The sequence below is a fragment of the Arabidopsis thaliana genome, chromosome 4 (genome assembly GCF_000001735.4).
Source record: "Arabidopsis thaliana chromosome 4, partial sequence".
Classification (NCBI taxonomy): domain Eukaryota; kingdom Viridiplantae; phylum Streptophyta; class Magnoliopsida; order Brassicales; family Brassicaceae; genus Arabidopsis; species Arabidopsis thaliana.
This window is the reverse complement of record NC_003075.7, coordinates 15923726-15940227: the sequence shown is the minus strand read 5'-3', so window position 1 is coordinate 15940227 and position 16502 is coordinate 15923726. Positions and strand designations below refer to the sequence as shown.

The 16502-nt window shown below is 37.2% G+C and overlaps 4 protein-coding genes across 11 annotated transcripts; 2 read left to right on the top strand and 2 right to left on the bottom strand.

The window, feature by feature from the left end:
• Positions 1-2394: 2394 nt before the first annotated feature.
• On the bottom strand, positions 2395-4855 carry SQD1 (sulfoquinovosyldiacylglycerol 1). Its single transcript, NM_119457.4, has 3 exons — positions 4686-4855; positions 3146-4215; positions 2395-3063 (listed from the first exon to the last, which is right to left on the bottom strand). The coding sequence occupies exons 2-3, from the start codon at positions 4175-4177 to the stop codon at positions 2662-2664; spliced, it is 1434 nt and encodes a 477-aa protein (NP_195029.1). The 5' UTR covers positions 4178-4215; positions 4686-4855; the 3' UTR covers positions 2395-2661.
• Positions 4856-5465: 610 nt separating this feature from the next.
• On the top strand, positions 5466-7808 carry ZIP9 (ZIP metal ion transporter family). Of its 2 annotated transcripts, NM_001342195.1 has the most exons (4): positions 5466-5624; positions 5715-5757; positions 5878-6539; positions 7170-7808. In NM_001342195.1, exons 1-4 carry the CDS (start codon positions 5610-5612, stop codon positions 7623-7625), a joined length of 1176 nt encoding a protein of 391 aa, NP_001329099.1. In that variant the 5' UTR covers positions 5466-5609; the 3' UTR covers positions 7626-7808. The 2 variants fall into 2 exon arrangements, with proteins under 2 accessions (NP_001329099.1, NP_195028.1); NM_119456.2 differs by lacking the exons at positions 5466-5624; positions 5715-5757 and having other exon boundaries at positions 5915-6539; positions 7170-7701.
• A 997-nt stretch (positions 7809-8805) lies between these two features.
• GLDP1 (glycine decarboxylase P-protein 1) lies at positions 8806-13576 on the top strand. Of its 2 annotated transcripts, none has more exons than NM_119455.3 (14): positions 8806-10292; positions 10412-10657; positions 10746-10823; positions 10910-11010; positions 11101-11296; positions 11377-11502; positions 11601-11900; positions 11981-12133; positions 12225-12413; positions 12500-12577; positions 12659-12784; positions 12872-12970; positions 13068-13185; positions 13288-13576. In NM_119455.3, the coding sequence occupies exons 1-14, from the start codon at positions 9078-9080 to the stop codon at positions 13374-13376; spliced, it is 3114 nt and encodes a 1037-aa protein (NP_195027.1). In that variant the 5' UTR covers positions 8806-9077; the 3' UTR covers positions 13377-13576. The 2 variants fall into 2 exon arrangements, with proteins under 2 accessions (NP_195027.1, NP_001119106.1); NM_001125634.1 differs by having other exon boundaries at positions 8896-10292; positions 13072-13185; positions 13288-13558.
• On the bottom strand, positions 13563-15879 carry CBL10 (calcineurin B-like protein 10; the record flags this gene model as incomplete). 6 transcript variants are annotated; one of them, NM_179154.2, is made up of 9 exons in its annotated part: positions 13563-13884; positions 13975-14087; positions 14188-14268; positions 14338-14390; positions 14463-14571; positions 14649-14708; positions 14899-14981; positions 15130-15298; positions 15390-15509. In NM_179154.2, 9 exons carry the CDS (start codon positions 15405-15407, stop codon positions 13830-13832), a joined length of 741 nt encoding a protein of 246 aa, NP_849485.1. In that variant the 3' UTR covers positions 13563-13829. The 6 variants fall into 6 exon arrangements, with proteins under 6 accessions (NP_849485.1, NP_001329200.1, NP_001329201.1 ...); NM_001342193.1 differs by having other exon boundaries at positions 13975-14071; NM_119454.2 differs by lacking the exon at positions 15390-15509 and adding an exon at positions 15832-15879 and having other exon boundaries at positions 13600-13884.
• Positions 15880-16502: the final 623 nt, after the last annotated feature.

Here is a 16502-nt window from a genome sequence, read left to right as displayed (position 1 = left end):
AAATCTTTTATAATCTGATGATGATATGAATACGATTTGTCGATAATTTCAAAGTTTCTTTCTTTAATATTCCTGAAAAATAAAGTAGAGAAAACGAGGGAAGAAGATTCTACTATTATTTGTAAGGTCTCCAAGCTCTCGGCATCACGTTAATTTCCTATTCAAGGAAATATTCTCTATTTAGAAAAACAAAAAACAAATATAAACGTCGGTATAATTGAAAATACCAAAAGCTAAATCTTTCTCAAAAAATGGAGATGACTATCCTAAGTCGTCAGACGATTTCGTGATTGTTTCTTGATCCCGTTTAGGTACGAAGTCGGTAGTGTTTATGCATTAGAAGTTTCAGTGAAATTTCCATGTCTTAATCTTTCCCTTAATTAAACAAACGTATCTTGTTTGAGAAAAAGGTTAGTTGTGGAATTGTATATACATTTTTGAATTATTTGGTTATAAATTCATAAGGGTTTTGGAAATGAATGAATCAGAAGACCCACTTTCAATAATTGAGGGGGTTTTGACAGCGACGCTGGGCTTAAGTGGCATCTCCAAAAACAAACCCTCTTTTTTTGTCCTCCCCACAATTATTGATTTTCTTTTTCAAAGATTCAGAAAAGACCAAGAATTTCTCTTTTTTCTTCTTCTTCTTTCGAGTTGGTAATTGGAATAGAATGCTATATGTAGCTTCTTTATACCGGTCGATTTTTCTAGTAGGTTGAGGAAAATGAGGTCAAAAGTCCAAGTTCCACATTTCAAGGGTCAAGGTTGACCTATGTCAAATAAATGTTAGGTGCTGATCTCACACTAAAGTGCTAGTTTACCGAGAGAGCTTCGGATGATCTGGATGCAGTCATTTTTATTTTTTGCATGTGCGAAGCGTAATATATTTTTTACCTTTAATTTGTTAAAACTCAAACGAGTTTCAGTATAGGCGAAGTAACGGAGACATCGTTTTTAATATATTCCACTAGTTCATATTTTTGTGCGTGTTACAAAATACTATTATTCTTTGTTACTCAGATATCATTTGCTAAGGAGTAATTTCCATAGATAAATTTTTGATATTCAAGTTTCAAAACCATACTGTAAAGTGTATGCACATACGTTCATACATCCGAAATTAACTTGAAAAAAGAAAAAAACTTGCCGACCTATATACAACTTGGTGGTAGTTTGTGGGATTAAGAATTTTGTGTGAGATCATGTGACATGTCTTCGAAATTAAGGTTATGCTATTTTGTATATATTTTTAATTCGCAAGTTGATGAATACTGATGGAGGCCGAGGATGATGAGCTCATCAATCATAACCAACAATCTCTCCAACAAATGTTTAGTAAATAATGATATTAATATTTGCAATAAAATGCAAAGAAAACTCTCAGTGCCTCCACACCAAAAGCCTCCACGCTTTCAAACTATTAATTTCAGTTAAGTTGAATAGTGTTAAGTGTTAACTATGGAGAATTGTTTGTTCAATTATTTGATCATTCCATCCACTTGTTTTATTATTTATATCTAGTTTCTTTTATTTTTCAATATCATTTGTAAGTAGCATTAAAAAAATTGAATAAAAATATATACACTTTTTGGACAGCAAGCTCTCTCACTTTTCCTCATTGGTGCTATTTTCGGATATGCTGCAAAAACAACAGAGACAAAATCGTAGATACAAATGTGTTAAGAGGCGCACAACATGAATATTAAATTTTCCCAATACGCTTTTACGTGTAACTCTGAGATATGGTGGCAGCTCGGCCACTAAGGATTCATTTGATAGTTTCAAAGAAAAGCACGCAAAAAAAATCATAGACGTACGTAAGCGGAACACAGAGTCCAGATAGAGTGCAGTTTATTCATATAATCATATTGCATATTTTGACGGAAAAAAAATAAAATCATATTGCATATTTTTCTTCAATTAAAAAATAAATGGGAATTGGCCAATTGGGATATCGACTTACTTTTGGTTATGTGGTTTTCGTCAAACAAAATAAATGGGGAAAGTGAAAATATGTGTAAGCTGTTTCTTTTTTTTTATAACTATAGTAGTAATCGAATCGTTTATTGTTCTTTAGAAAAATAGTATACGAAAAAACGAGAGAATCATTAGGGCTACAATTATAATTATACAAAACCCACTCTATTCCTTAGAGTTTGACCCCACAAGTTTCCTTCGTATTTGGAAAAGACATTAATATTTTTTAAAAATAGCCAACGACGATGACCCACCAACACCACTCTCCATTATTTTAAATTTAATACACCAAAAGTATTACGTAACTTATATAAATTTTAAACCAGATTTTATTGAAGAAATTTAATTACAGTTTTATTCGTCTAAGATCTCGAAGAAATTTTTCTGCAACCATTGATCGATATTCGTCAGATTCTCTTAACTGAAGTAAAAGATGGTTTTCTGTTACTTATTTAACATTTTCTTATTTTTCATATAATATAGTTTTTCTCATTACATAACATTTAAGGCAACATTATAACATTTTCATCGAAATTAAGATCTAACATTAAAGAACCTGCACAATGTAATATGGACAAAACCTCTTAAGCCTAGCAAGTCTTTTGCAGAAATGAAGTTTGAAGATACCAAACAACACATCATCTCTTTCATAATCTCTCCTTATGTGTAATATTGGTCTGCACTTTATGTGGTCATGGACTTAGTCTTGACGCCAATCTTCTTCCAGGAAACACTAGGCATGATTTGTTTCGTGTCCACACGATCTTTAAACTGAACAGCAAAGTTGAGCAACGAATCAAGAAGTGAGTCAGATAGATAGTGAGGCTCAAGTCCAAGTTCCATCAGCTTAGTGTGCTTTGCGTTGTAGTAATGTTCTTCTGCCTCCACTCTCGGGTTAGGCACCGTCATCTTTTTCACGTCTAGCCCAAGCTTTGAACCCGCTTTAGTGACGAGTGAAGCCAGTTCATTGACTGAAAACTGTTCTGTAAATTGGTTGAAGACCCGGAACTCACCAGCTTTTGCCGGGTTTGCTATAGCGATCTCAACACATTGAACCGTGTCTCTTATATCGAGGTAGCCTCTCGTCTGCAAAGGGAAAAACTTCAATCAAAACCTCAAATTTTTCGATTGAAATTTCATGTGAAAACAGATCAAGAAAGTCATTTACCTGACCACCTTTACCATAAACTGTAAGTGGGTGACCAACAGCAGCTTGCACACAGAACCGGTTAAGTGCTGTACCAAACACAGCATCGTAATCCAGTCGGTTACGGAGTTCCTCATGCATCTCTGTCTCATCAGTCTTCACTCCATAAACAACTCCTTGGTTGAGATCAGTGGCTCTAATACCCCAAGCCTTGCAAGTAAAAGCAATGTTGTGCGAATCATGAACTTTGCTAAGATGATAAAAGGAGCTAGCTTGCTTGGGGTATGGCAAAGTGTCAGTTCTACCGTTGTGGGTTATGGTTATATAACCTTCCTCGATGTCAATATTTGGAGTTCCATACTCACCCATCGTCCCAAGTTTTACAAGATGACACTCCTCTCCAAACTCTTTTATAGCAAAGAGAACGTTGAGAGTCCCAATCACATTGTTGTGCTGTGTATAAACTGCTCTGGACCGGTCAATCATCGAGTAAGGAGCGGATCTCTGTTCCCCAAAGTGGACAACTGAATCCGGCTCAAAAGACTTGAAAGACTCAGCTAAGAATTCGAAATCACAGATATCACCAACGTACAACTCAATTGATTTCCCTGTCAAAGCCTTCCATCGGCTGATTCGGTCATGAATGGAGGCAATAGGAGTCAATGACTCAAGTCCAAGCTGGTGGTCGAAAAGACGTCTTACAAGGTTGTCAACAATGCAAACTTCGTAATTCTTCTTGGACAAGTGGAGAGCAGTAGCCCAACCGCAATAACCATCTCCACCAATGACCATAACACGCTTTGGTTTAGAGGATGAGTTATTGGTAGATGTTTCGGGTGGTGCTTGTTGGGTTATAGGTACAGCAGTTGCTCTGAAAACGCAGCTTTTTCTCGGTTTCTTCTCTTGGAAGAGAAGTCCTTTGAGAGAAGATCTTGAAAGAAGCTGAGCATTGAAGAAGGTCTGCCCTGAAACAAACGGCTTAACTGAATTCTTGCTGCTGCTGCTGCTAAGTGAGATAACTGAAGGGCATGAAGCTGAAAGTAGATGCGCCATTTTAAAGGTTTGTTCTTGATTCTATCAAACAAATTCACCTGCAAAAACAAAAGCAGCTAAGATTTCAAGACATAATTTGGTTCAGCAGAACAAGACATATCAAGTAGATGTTTCATACCATATAACAAGTAAGGATTCAGCTGATTTTCTCTAGTTTAACTTCAAATTCAAATCAAAATCCAAAAAGACATGAATAGAAATCGAAACTTTATCTTCACACCCCCCCCCCTAAATCAGCTACGTCCATAACAAGAGAAGAATCAAAACACACGAAATTTGAAGTCTTTTATCGAATCTGAAAATCAGCTATTGTCAAAGACTGGATATTTATTTGATCAACTAAAGTAAATGTAAGAAAGAAGTACATTGATGAAATTCAGAGAAAACCCAACTGAATGAAAACTCTGTGAATTTTGATTTCCTATCATATTCAGAGTTTCTTCAAAACGAAATCACTCAACTTACAAAACCGGAGAAATGAAATTCATTAGAAGAAACGATTGCTTACCTTTGAAAATTTGGAATCTTGTTTAGAGAGAGTTGGAGAAGATCCTTCGAGACTTTGAACTTTGAAGTGAGGGATGGGTCTCTCTTCTCTTCTCCCGGAACGATGAGAGATGAGATGAGACAGATATAAATCATCAGATATGCCCAAAGCATATTCTTACTTATTCCCTTCCCAACAAATTATGGCCCAAAGTGTCGCTTTTTTAAGAACGTTGGTTTATTAGTTTTAAAGTTTTCCGGTTGTGAATGATACAGGTCCGGCCTTTGTGGGCCAGTTTCTCAGTCGCTCATTTAGGCAACTTAAGGAACATTCTTCCCTTACTGGGCCGGTTGGCCCAAATATATACTTTTTGAATATGTTTGTGGCTATTTTCTAAATTTTAACTTTTAATTATTAAAACAGAGAATCATGAGATAGGAGAAAAACAAAATCAACTGTAAAATGCAAACCTAACTTACATAATCTTTTGAATGAAATTTTATTAAGACGCAAAACATTACTAGTATTTCGCATTGTAATAGTCATTTTTCTGCAAGTTGACCAAACAAGAGTCATACTTCTGATGCAAGATACGAACAAAGACTTCAATTATAACAAAACATTCTCATACATCTCATCTCTAATTCTATATTTGTTTTCTCGTAGTTATTATCTTCCAAACTTTAATATTCTTGTCAATGAGGGTACTAGATGAAAATGACGACATTCTATGGTCATTTGATTCCCGTGAACCTCATGTGACCTTGTTAACGTACGTGCACGCACACACAAACCCTCGCACTGATTGACATTCTCCCAATCTTTCTTTATAAAACACACAGACAACTCCATAATATTAATAACCCATATATACTTAGCTTGCTGGTTTCCTTGGCAATAATTTATATAATTCTACAAGTTTAATCGCCTAATCGGATTTAGTAAATGTCTCTCTTACAGGTCTGAAACTTCTTCCACTTCATCTATTTAATGTTATTTTGCTTCTTCAATCCTGTTTCCTCACATAATTTTGCCTCATAATGTTTTCAGGATTTTTGGCAGTTTCTTCGACCATTATCATCTGGTTTGACAGGTATTGTCACTTCAAATCTCAAAGCAATTACTTCATTTCGCTCTTAAACACACTTAAATGCAAATTTTGAGATTTTCTTAGCAAAGTTAACTCAATTTATTTTTGCATGTAACAAAACAGAGTCGTTCACAACTAGCTGTGACTCGGGCGACTCAGACCCGTGCCGAGATGACGCAGCTGCTCTTACCCTCAAGTTCGCAGCTATGGCGTCGATCCTTATCTCCGGAGCTGCCGGAGTCTCGATTCCTCTAGTTGGAACCCTACTTCCGTTAAACGGTGGCTTAATGAGGGGAGCCAAAGCGTTCGCAGCAGGAGTTATCCTCGCAACAGGGTTCGTTCACATGCTCTCGGGCGGATCCAAAGCTTTGTCCGACCCATGTCTGCCGGAGTTTCCATGGAAAATGTTCCCTTTTCCAGAATTCTTCGCCATGGTCGCGGCGCTTCTTACTCTGCTCGCGGATTTCATGATCACGGGATACTACGAGAGGAAACAGGAGAAGATGATGAACCAGTCCGTCGAGTCGCTTGGTACGCAAGTTTCGGTTATGTCTGACCCAGGTCTTGAATCGGGTTTTCTGAGAGATCAAGAAGATGGAGGGGCGTTGCATATCGTGGGGATGCGGGCTCACGCGGAGCATCACCGTCATAGCCTCTCCATGGGTGCCGAAGGTTTTGAGGCTCTCTCTAAGAGAAGTGGTGTTTCCGGTCATGGACACGGCCACAGCCACGGCCACGGGGACGTAGGCTTGGACAGTGGTGTGAGGCACGTTGTTGTTTCTCAGGTAAACGACCTTTTTCTTTTCTTCATATGTTTTTTGACTTTGACTTTGTTTTTCGTAAGCTCTGACTTTTAAGTTTTGAGTTCTTTAATGCTAATAAGATTTATTTATTTCAAATGCAGTTGACTTCATTCATATACAATGTAGCCAAGTCAATTGGATGAATTCTAATAACTGTACATGACTTGCATAAGCTGTTTTAGAGTTGTTATAGTAATCAACTATAAAGTTTTACAATGCCAAGTTTAGTTAGTTGCTAATCACTATATAGATTTTGTTATTGAAAAAAATAATAAAATTTATTTTATTGCTTGTTTAAGTAATTATTTAATGTTATCTTCGTAACTATTATATATAGTACTACTTCATGTTCATTCTACCAAAACATTATTAATATGAAAACGAAAAAATAAGATAATTCTAAAATATCATACTATTATTTAAGTTTTCTTCCAAAGATACAAATGACGACTTAAACGCATTGTGGAAACATTTTTTTTTTTTGGTGTGTGTGTGTGTGTTAATATATTTTGACGTTATGTGACTTAGTCAAACCAATCCGTTTATATAATTTCCTTGTATAGTGTCGATGCACAAAATCAATTGATGATACCCTTATATTTTTGTATTCAGATACTTGAAATGGGAATAGTGTCACATTCAATAATCATAGGAATATCGCTTGGAGTATCACATAGCCCATGCACCATACGTCCTCTCCTTCTCGCTCTTTCCTTCCACCAATTCTTCGAAGGTTTTGCCCTCGGTGGCTGCGTCGCAGAGGCCAGACTAACCCCGCGTGGATCTGCCATGATGGCTTTCTTCTTCGCCATCACTACTCCGATCGGTGTAGCGGTGGGAACGGCCATTGCCTCATCTTACAACTCTTATAGCGTTGCAGCATTGGTGGCTGAAGGAGTGCTCGATTCTCTCTCTGCGGGGATACTTGTGTACATGGCGCTTGTGGATTTGATCGCTGCGGATTTCTTGAGCAAGAAGATGAGTGTTGATTTCAGAGTTCAAGTTGTTTCTTATTGCTTTTTGTTTCTTGGAGCTGGGATGATGTCTGCTCTTGCAATTTGGGCTTGATCACTTTTCATTATTACTATTTGTTTATGAAAGTAATAAATTTAGGCATGCCTTTTTCTTTTTTCTTTTGGACAGAATTATTATAGGTATGCCTATCACTCTATTTGTTTCAAAATAATGTTTGTAATCAATTCTATTAGATATTCACTCTTTATCAATCATGTTATATATTTTTGTAGCTGGTAAACAAATAATTAATTTTTGAACAAAAAACAAAAACAAATACAATTAGTTTTTACAAGCAAGTATGCAACTGAAATCCAAAGATTTTCTTGACGCCTTTTCGAGCATATTCTAATCCTTCATTTTGATTTAGCTCAAGAAACGCCATAATAGAACCATATATATGAACTAAGTGTTTTTAAAAAGAGTAGGTCATGACTCATGAGTAATCTTTTCCACGATCTTTAAGATATATTATTCTTGGAAGGTCGAAAACTATAATATTTCATTTTCTGTCGAATATATATATATATGGATGACGATGGTTCCCATGCATGATGAAGAAAAAGACGAACCCTATATTTATCTGTTTAATTAAAATTTTCTTTGTGGAGATAAACTCTCTGTGAAACGCATTCCGCCACCTAATTTATCATATATTTTCATGTGAACCAAAATAATTAAAATTTGTTTGCCATATATATATTTATTTGTTGTTATCTTTCTGAGTGATAAAGGTGACAAACATTTTTGTCCACTGATACCCAATCTCTTCCACTTCAGTTCCCTTCCTTTCAAATTTTATCTCGTGCTTTTACAGCATATCCCACAATTCCTGTAAATTATCTCAAGGATTTGGTGCATAAATTCTATTTTTTCGTACTTTTTTGTTGGATATGTAAATCAGAACCAAAAAAACTTAACATTGATTAAACTTTACAATTTACGTATGTCCCATTAGAGGGGAACTACAGTTTTTGTAGGAAAATAAGAAATTTGCGAACTAAAGACACTAAATAATCCTACTTTTAAAATCACAATAGTTAGTACTCAATAAAAAATATTGTATATTGTTGTGAAAAAATGTAAATAGTTTGGAGAAACTGCTACTAATAAACAAATAATTAAGAGATGTCGGAGATCCAATTTAATCATAAAAATAAAATGATTAGCACAATATTGCACTACTGATTTAGATGCGATACACGTGGAATCTGCAACTTTTCACCAACCACATCCGAGCCTACACCACGAAATTTGAGGATTTTTATTTATTTCCCAAAAATTTCTCTGTATTTATAAACTAACTATTTCTTGGGACGTGAATATACACATTTTATATTCAACGGTCCGTGAGTGTATATTGTATATACTCTCTCTCAGATTCCCTCCTTGTAGCTAGCTTCTACCTCCTCCTTTCATTCATGGCGAAAAACTAAAAAAGACATCCATCTTTCTCAAAACATCTCTCTTACTCTCTTCGTTTTCTGACTGCAACCTTTTTTCCCAATGGAGCGCGCAAGGAGACTTGCTTACAGAGGAATCGTCAAACGTCTCGTTAACGACACAAAACGACACCGTAACGCTGAAACACCTCACCTTGTTCCTCACGCTCCGGCGAGGTATGTCTCTTCCCTTTCCCCTTTCATCTCCACCCCTCGATCTGTCAACCACACGGCGGCTTTCGGGAGGCACCAGCAGACGCGTTCCATCTCCGTCGATGCTGTTAAACCCAGCGATACTTTCCCTCGTCGTCACAACTCTGCAACACCAGACGAACAAACCCACATGGCTAAATTCTGTGGCTTTGACCATATCGATTCACTCATCGATGCTACGGTGCCCAAATCGATTCGATTAGATTCCATGAAGTTCTCCAAATTCGACGCTGGTTTAACCGAGAGCCAAATGATTCAACACATGGTTGATTTAGCTTCCAAGAACAAGGTTTTCAAATCCTTCATCGGGATGGGTTACTACAACACTCATGTCCCTACTGTCATTCTCCGTAACATCATGGAGAATCCAGCTTGGTACACTCAATACACTCCTTATCAAGCTGAGATCTCTCAAGGTCGTCTCGAATCGCTCCTCAATTTCCAGACCGTGATCACAGATCTCACGGGTCTTCCTATGTCCAATGCGTCGCTTCTGGATGAAGGCACTGCTGCTGCGGAGGCAATGGCCATGTGTAACAACATTCTTAAGGGTAAAAAGAAGACCTTTGTCATTGCTAGTAACTGTCACCCTCAGACTATTGATGTTTGTAAGACTAGAGCTGATGGGTTTGATTTGAAAGTTGTCACCTCTGATCTTAAGGATATAGATTACAGCTCTGGTGATGTTTGTGGGGTTCTTGTTCAGTATCCTGGTACTGAAGGTGAAGTCTTGGATTATGCTGAGTTTGTTAAGAATGCTCATGCTAATGGTGTTAAGGTTGTGATGGCTACGGATTTGCTGGCTTTGACTGTGTTGAAACCTCCTGGAGAATTTGGGGCGGATATTGTTGTTGGCTCTGCTCAAAGGTTTGGTGTTCCGATGGGTTATGGTGGTCCTCATGCTGCGTTCTTGGCTACTTCACAAGAGTATAAGAGAATGATGCCTGGGAGGATTATTGGTATTAGTGTTGATTCTTCAGGAAAGCAAGCTCTGCGTATGGCTATGCAGACTAGAGAACAGCATATTAGGAGGGACAAAGCCACTAGCAACATCTGTACTGCTCAAGTAATTACTTCTTAGTATCTGATTACTCATTTTTCACTTTTCACTATTAGTTCGTTCAGATAACTAGATGATATGTTGATTCATGTTGATGAGTACTTCATCTTTTCATTTTCCTGCAGGCGTTGCTTGCCAACATGGCTGCCATGTATGCTGTTTACCATGGACCTGCAGGTCTAAAATCTATTGCCCAGCGTGTCCATGGTCTCGCTGGTATATTTTCCTTAGGGTTGAACAAGCTTGGGGTTGCAGAAGTTCAAGAACTTCCTTTCTTTGACACTGTTAAAATTAAGTGTTCGGATGCACATGCAATTGCTGATGCAGCTTCCAAAAGTGAAATTAATCTGCGTGTTGTGGACTCAACCACTGTGAGTCTCCTTTGCTTTGGCCTTTCAAGGTTTTTACTCTCATAGCATCATACAGATTTGAATATTTGGATATGATTACTTAATTCAGATTACTGCTTCCTTTGACGAAACAACCACCTTGGATGATGTCGATAAACTTTTCAAAGTTTTTGCTTCTGGCAAGCCTGTGAGTGTTGTTCATACCTCTTTTTGTTATTGATATATCATTTCTAGGATCCTTGCATGAAATTTGACTATCTCAATTCGCTTCAGGTTCCATTTACGGCTGAATCTCTAGCACCCGAGGTTCAGAATTCCATTCCTTCTAGCCTAACAAGAGAGAGTCCTTATCTTACCCACCCAATCTTCAACATGTATTATTCTGTTCTTTGAATCTTGAGTGGCTTATTACTTGTGGATTGGCAGTATCTCATTTTTGTTTTCCATTTTGATAATATGATTAGGTACCACACAGAGCATGAGTTGCTTAGGTACATCCACAAGTTACAGTCAAAGGATCTATCACTGTGCCACAGCATGATTCCGTTGGGATCTTGTACGATGAAACTAAATGCAACAACTGAAATGATGCCAGTCACATGGCCAAGTTTCACTGACATTCACCCTTTTGCTCCTGTTGAACAAGCACAAGGTTATCAGGTTAGTGACTTTCTTGATTCATCTGAGGTCTGATTTAGAAAGTTGAACAATGAACTGATATCTTGTCCACATGTATGTAGGAAATGTTCGAAAATTTGGGTGACCTCTTGTGTACGATCACTGGGTTTGACTCTTTCTCGTTGCAACCTAATGCTGGTGCTGCTGGTGAGTATGCCGGGCTTATGGTTATCCGCGCATATCACATGGTAACATCTTTTATCCTAAATTTGGATCTTATTCTACCTAACAATCTTCTATTCAATTGTATTAAGCTGAAAAGTGAATGAATGAATGCATTTTTCAGTCAAGAGGAGATCATCACCGTAATGTGTGTATCATACCTGTCTCTGCACACGGTACAAACCCTGCAAGTGCTGCTATGTGCGGGATGAAAATTATTACAGTTGGAACTGATGCTAAGGGAAACATTAACATTGAGGAGGTGAGAAAAGCTGCAGAAGCCAACAAAGACAACTTAGCTGCTCTTATGGTTACATACCCTTCAACTCATGGAGTCTATGAAGAGGGCATCGACGAGATTTGCAACATAATACACGAAAATGGAGGTCAAGTGTACATGGATGGTGCCAACATGAATGCACAGGTGAAATATCTTACTAAAACAGAACACAGAGATCTTGAATTTTCTCTAATTTGTAAGAGCATGGTGTTGGGTACGTGTAGGTTGGTTTGACGAGCCCTGGTTTTATTGGAGCGGATGTGTGCCATCTCAATCTCCACAAGACCTTCTGTATTCCTCATGGAGGTGGTGGTCCTGGTATGGGTCCCATTGGTGTGAAGAATCATTTGGCACCATTTCTTCCTTCTCACCCCGTGGTTAGTCTTTTATCCTTCATCACTTTTATGTTTCTTGGTGATTGATGATTAATTCCTTAATTTTTTGTTTCTTCCATTTCCATGTATACAGATACCGACTGGTGGTATCCCACAACCCGAGAAGACAGCACCTTTGGGTGCAATATCCGCTGCACCATGGGGATCTGCGCTTATCTTGCCTATATCTTATACTTACATTGCCATGATGGGATCTGGTGGGCTCACTGATGCCTCTAAGATTGCAATTTTGAATGCCAATTACATGGCAAAGCGCCTAGAGGTAGTAGAACATCTTTGTCTTCTATTTACCTATTCATCTTTTGAGAATGAAAGGAGTCTAATTTTCCTCTTGATTTGTTTTTACAGAAACACTACCCAGTTCTTTTCCGTGGTGTTAACGGAACAGTAGCACACGAATTCATCATAGACTTGAGAGGCTTCAAGGTATGAAAATGTTGTGAACTGAAATTAAAGTAGTTGTTTTGGGTATGCATATCACTGACCGATTCAAATATGAATTTGTAGAACACTGCTGGAATAGAACCAGAGGATGTGGCGAAACGGCTAATGGACTATGGATTCCATGGACCCACAATGTCTTGGCCTGTCCCTGGAACTCTTATGATTGAGCCAACCGAGAGTGAAAGCAAGGTAAATATGGATATATGCAGATCTCTCATTGACTCTTTCTTCTCTCAGTGTATCAACTTGATGAAACTAAATAATATTCGTTTGCAGGCGGAGCTAGACAGGTTCTGCGATGCTCTCATTTCAATCAGGGAAGAAATTGCACAGATTGAAAAAGGAAATGCAGATGTCCAGAACAACGTTCTCAAGGTAATTAGGAAAACAAAGACTTATCATAATTATATCCAATAATAATATTGTTCGGAGAAGTTGAGATTCATACGTTGGTGGTTGTTTGTTTTCTCAGGGAGCTCCACATCCCCCATCGTTGCTAATGGCAGACACATGGAAAAAGCCGTATTCTCGAGAGTATGCTGCTTTCCCTGCGCCTTGGCTCCGCTCCTCCAAGTTCTGGCCCACCACAGGTATTAGACCATCCAAGATATAGATTGCACATTTGGTTTTCGATTCAGTTTATTCTGGTTTCGGAATTCTGATATGTGACAAATGATTGAAATGTGGAACAGGGCGTGTGGACAATGTATATGGAGACAGGAAACTGGTGTGCACTCTCCTCCCAGAGGAAGAACAAGTCGCAGCTGCAGTGTCTGCTTGATTACTGCTCTGTCCCATTGTGTTGTGTCCCTTTCTCTCACCACGCACTCTTCTCTTTCACATTCTGTCCATAGTGTTCTCATTATACGCTTTCTGTCTCTTACTCTATTATTTCATTCGAATACATCTTCTATAAATTATATATTCCACAATTGACCGAAAACAAAACACAAACTTTGGTAGAATCAAGACTTAAATCAACTATACTGCCATAGACGCAAGATGAAAAGAAAAATGCTTCATTACTTTCAATGGAACAATTACAGTAAAGTCATCAAAACAAAGCAAAGTGCTTGACAATTTTACTTACAGCTAATAATCATCAACTACGTTGGCTTAAAATAAAATAAGGAAAACCTTCTTTCCTCGTTCTGCTCTTGCGCTATGACAATCTCACTCGAATTACAGGACCAAGCAGAAAAAAGATGACCGGTGTTGCATGGACAGTTGTGCCTCAGTCTTCAACCTCAGTGTTGAATATAAAACTTGGGAATGCTGTCGTCACATCCCTTCAAATTCAAATACAGATATGGTTGATGATAAAGTAAAGGAAATCCTAAATGGAAGGGCTAATCTAAAAAAGAGAGAGGATTTGGTACTTTAGGTAAGGAAGAGTCATATTCTTCAACAAGCTAGGATGTTTATGCACATAGACATTCCATTCATCCTTACTAATTTTACCGTCTTTGTCAGAATCTGCATCAGCAAATGTCTAGCAAAAACAAAGTAGAGAAAGAAAAGAAGCATGTGCTAACTAAATTTACCAAAATATTATACATCACACTAAGAGAGATGGGATTTCAAGAACTCACTTTATCAATAATCATGGTCAGAAGTTCATCGGATAGCATCATATCAGATTCCAAGAGAATAGCAGAAACCATTTGTTGCACCTAACAAGTCCAACTTATTATGAAGCTGAAAAGAAGGGTTGCAACTTGCAATGGCAGATTATTATTTACCTCTTCTCGCTCAATGAATCCAGTTTGTCTTAGATCATAGAGCCTAAATGCAACTGTCACAGATAATAAAAGCATATGCTTGAGATCATCCAAGGAGTTATATTAGTAGTAATATTGATCCTTACAATCGGTCTTCTCCTGGATTGATGCATAGGGATGAAAGACACTGAGTGCATGGATGAATTCCTCAAACTCAATAACCCCATTCTTCTTTTCATCGAACAAATCAAAAACCTGCAAAACACCAATCAATATAAAGTAAAAAAAACTTTCATCTCAACAAGTCCAAGAAACCATGAGAAGCCACTCACCCTATCAAGAAAGAGGTTCTCACCATATGGAGCTTGGAACAGCGCCAGTCTAAGCTCTTCCTAGGAAACCAGAAATATCAAATTTCTTCATAACCATAAATTATAATGAGAGATAACTATCATCTAAAAAGAGCAAACTTAATGCCTTGAAAGCAATGAATCACACACATAAAGGAAAAGGAGTCAAGTGATGATCATCAACCTATGAAAAATTCACCAACTAGACATATCTGAGAGAGAAAAAACAGACCTTGTGAATCAAGCCGTCATCAATAATTGAACAGCTCAATTTCTTGAATAGCTCATACAAAGCTTCAACTTCATTGACTGAAACTGCAAAAAAGAAACAAACTTTTCAAACTTATCAACTTCCAAACAGAGTCATTTCGAAGACGCATTGATCCAAGAACGTATACAACACATTGGACATGAAATGAAAGAGAGAGAGAGAGAGAGAGGCAAAAACAAAAAGAAAACCAACATTGAGATTCACGAGCAAGACGTTCCAGATCCGCGTGCTGACATGTCCGAGGCGATGTGCTGCGGCAATCGAAGCATTGTCCGACGGAGGAAACTAGGACATCGATAATGGCAAAGAAAGGTATAAAGACGGCGCAGAATTGCTCTCCGACAGTGAGAGAGCTTGATCTCTGTTTCACCAAAACAAAACAAGAACAAGAACATTACAAAAAGACAAAATCAGAGAAGAAATGAGAAATCAAAGTAGTGAGAAAAATTTACAGAGGAAACTTGTTCCATGAGTTCATTCAAAATCACAATCACAGTCTTCCGGACTAAGTGGCAACTTTGATTCTGCTTCACTTATTATTTTTTCAGTTTATCAAAATGTCACGCTAATATATCCGTCATTTGAACCATTCTCTAAAATCAAATGAATGTACCGTCCTTGGTGGTCCCCATTTGATTTTTTTTTTTTTTTTAAACAAAATAATATATTATGGAATGGCTAAACTGGTAAACATATATATTGGTGAAGAAGAAAAAAAAGAACAAGAATAAATATAGAGCTTTTTAGTTTTTATTGGCTAAAATATTATTTTCTACGTATATGTATTTTCAAAATTACATTCAACTTAGAAATAAAACAATAGACAATGTTATATTTTCAGATTAATATTTGTCACTATCCTATCATTGAATGTAATTTTGAAAATACATATACAGTAGAAATTTTCAATGCTAAAATATTATTTGGTCGGCCAGTTGTCATGGATCAACTTAGTCGATGACGATCATGTCTTATCAAACTCTATAGTTGAAGAGCTAATTGATTAATTTTAGCAACTTTAGCCATTCCAATATTTCCATACACAAAGTGGATTAGACGACGCAAAAGATTAAGGATCTTTTTTTTTTTGCGGTTTGCACGATGCTAATAAGAGTGGGTGTGCTACACTCTGCAATTCCTCTGTTTCTGAAACATCTTTTCCAGAGTGAACACAAAAGAAGAAACCAAAAAGCTCTTTATTGCACGTGTTTTCTTCTCAACAAAACTCATAATCTTTCTTTTTAATTGGGTTGCCTGAATTTTCAGCCATATACTAGTTGGAATCTCAACTTTCCACCCTAAACTTTTAGCCACTTGAAAAACCTCCATAAACAATTTTAATCTCGATAAAACTACATGTACTTTCGGATTTATTCTTAAAACTACGCCTCCAATTGAACCGACCAGTTAACCGATAATTATACATCCGATTTGATTTACCCCTAATTTAACCGAAACTAATCTGATTTTGACTCTATTTTAGCCTAATTTTGACCCACACAAAATGTAAATAAATTGTCTTATTAAGAAGTAAAAGTATTTTTATTAATTTGTATTTGTGATAA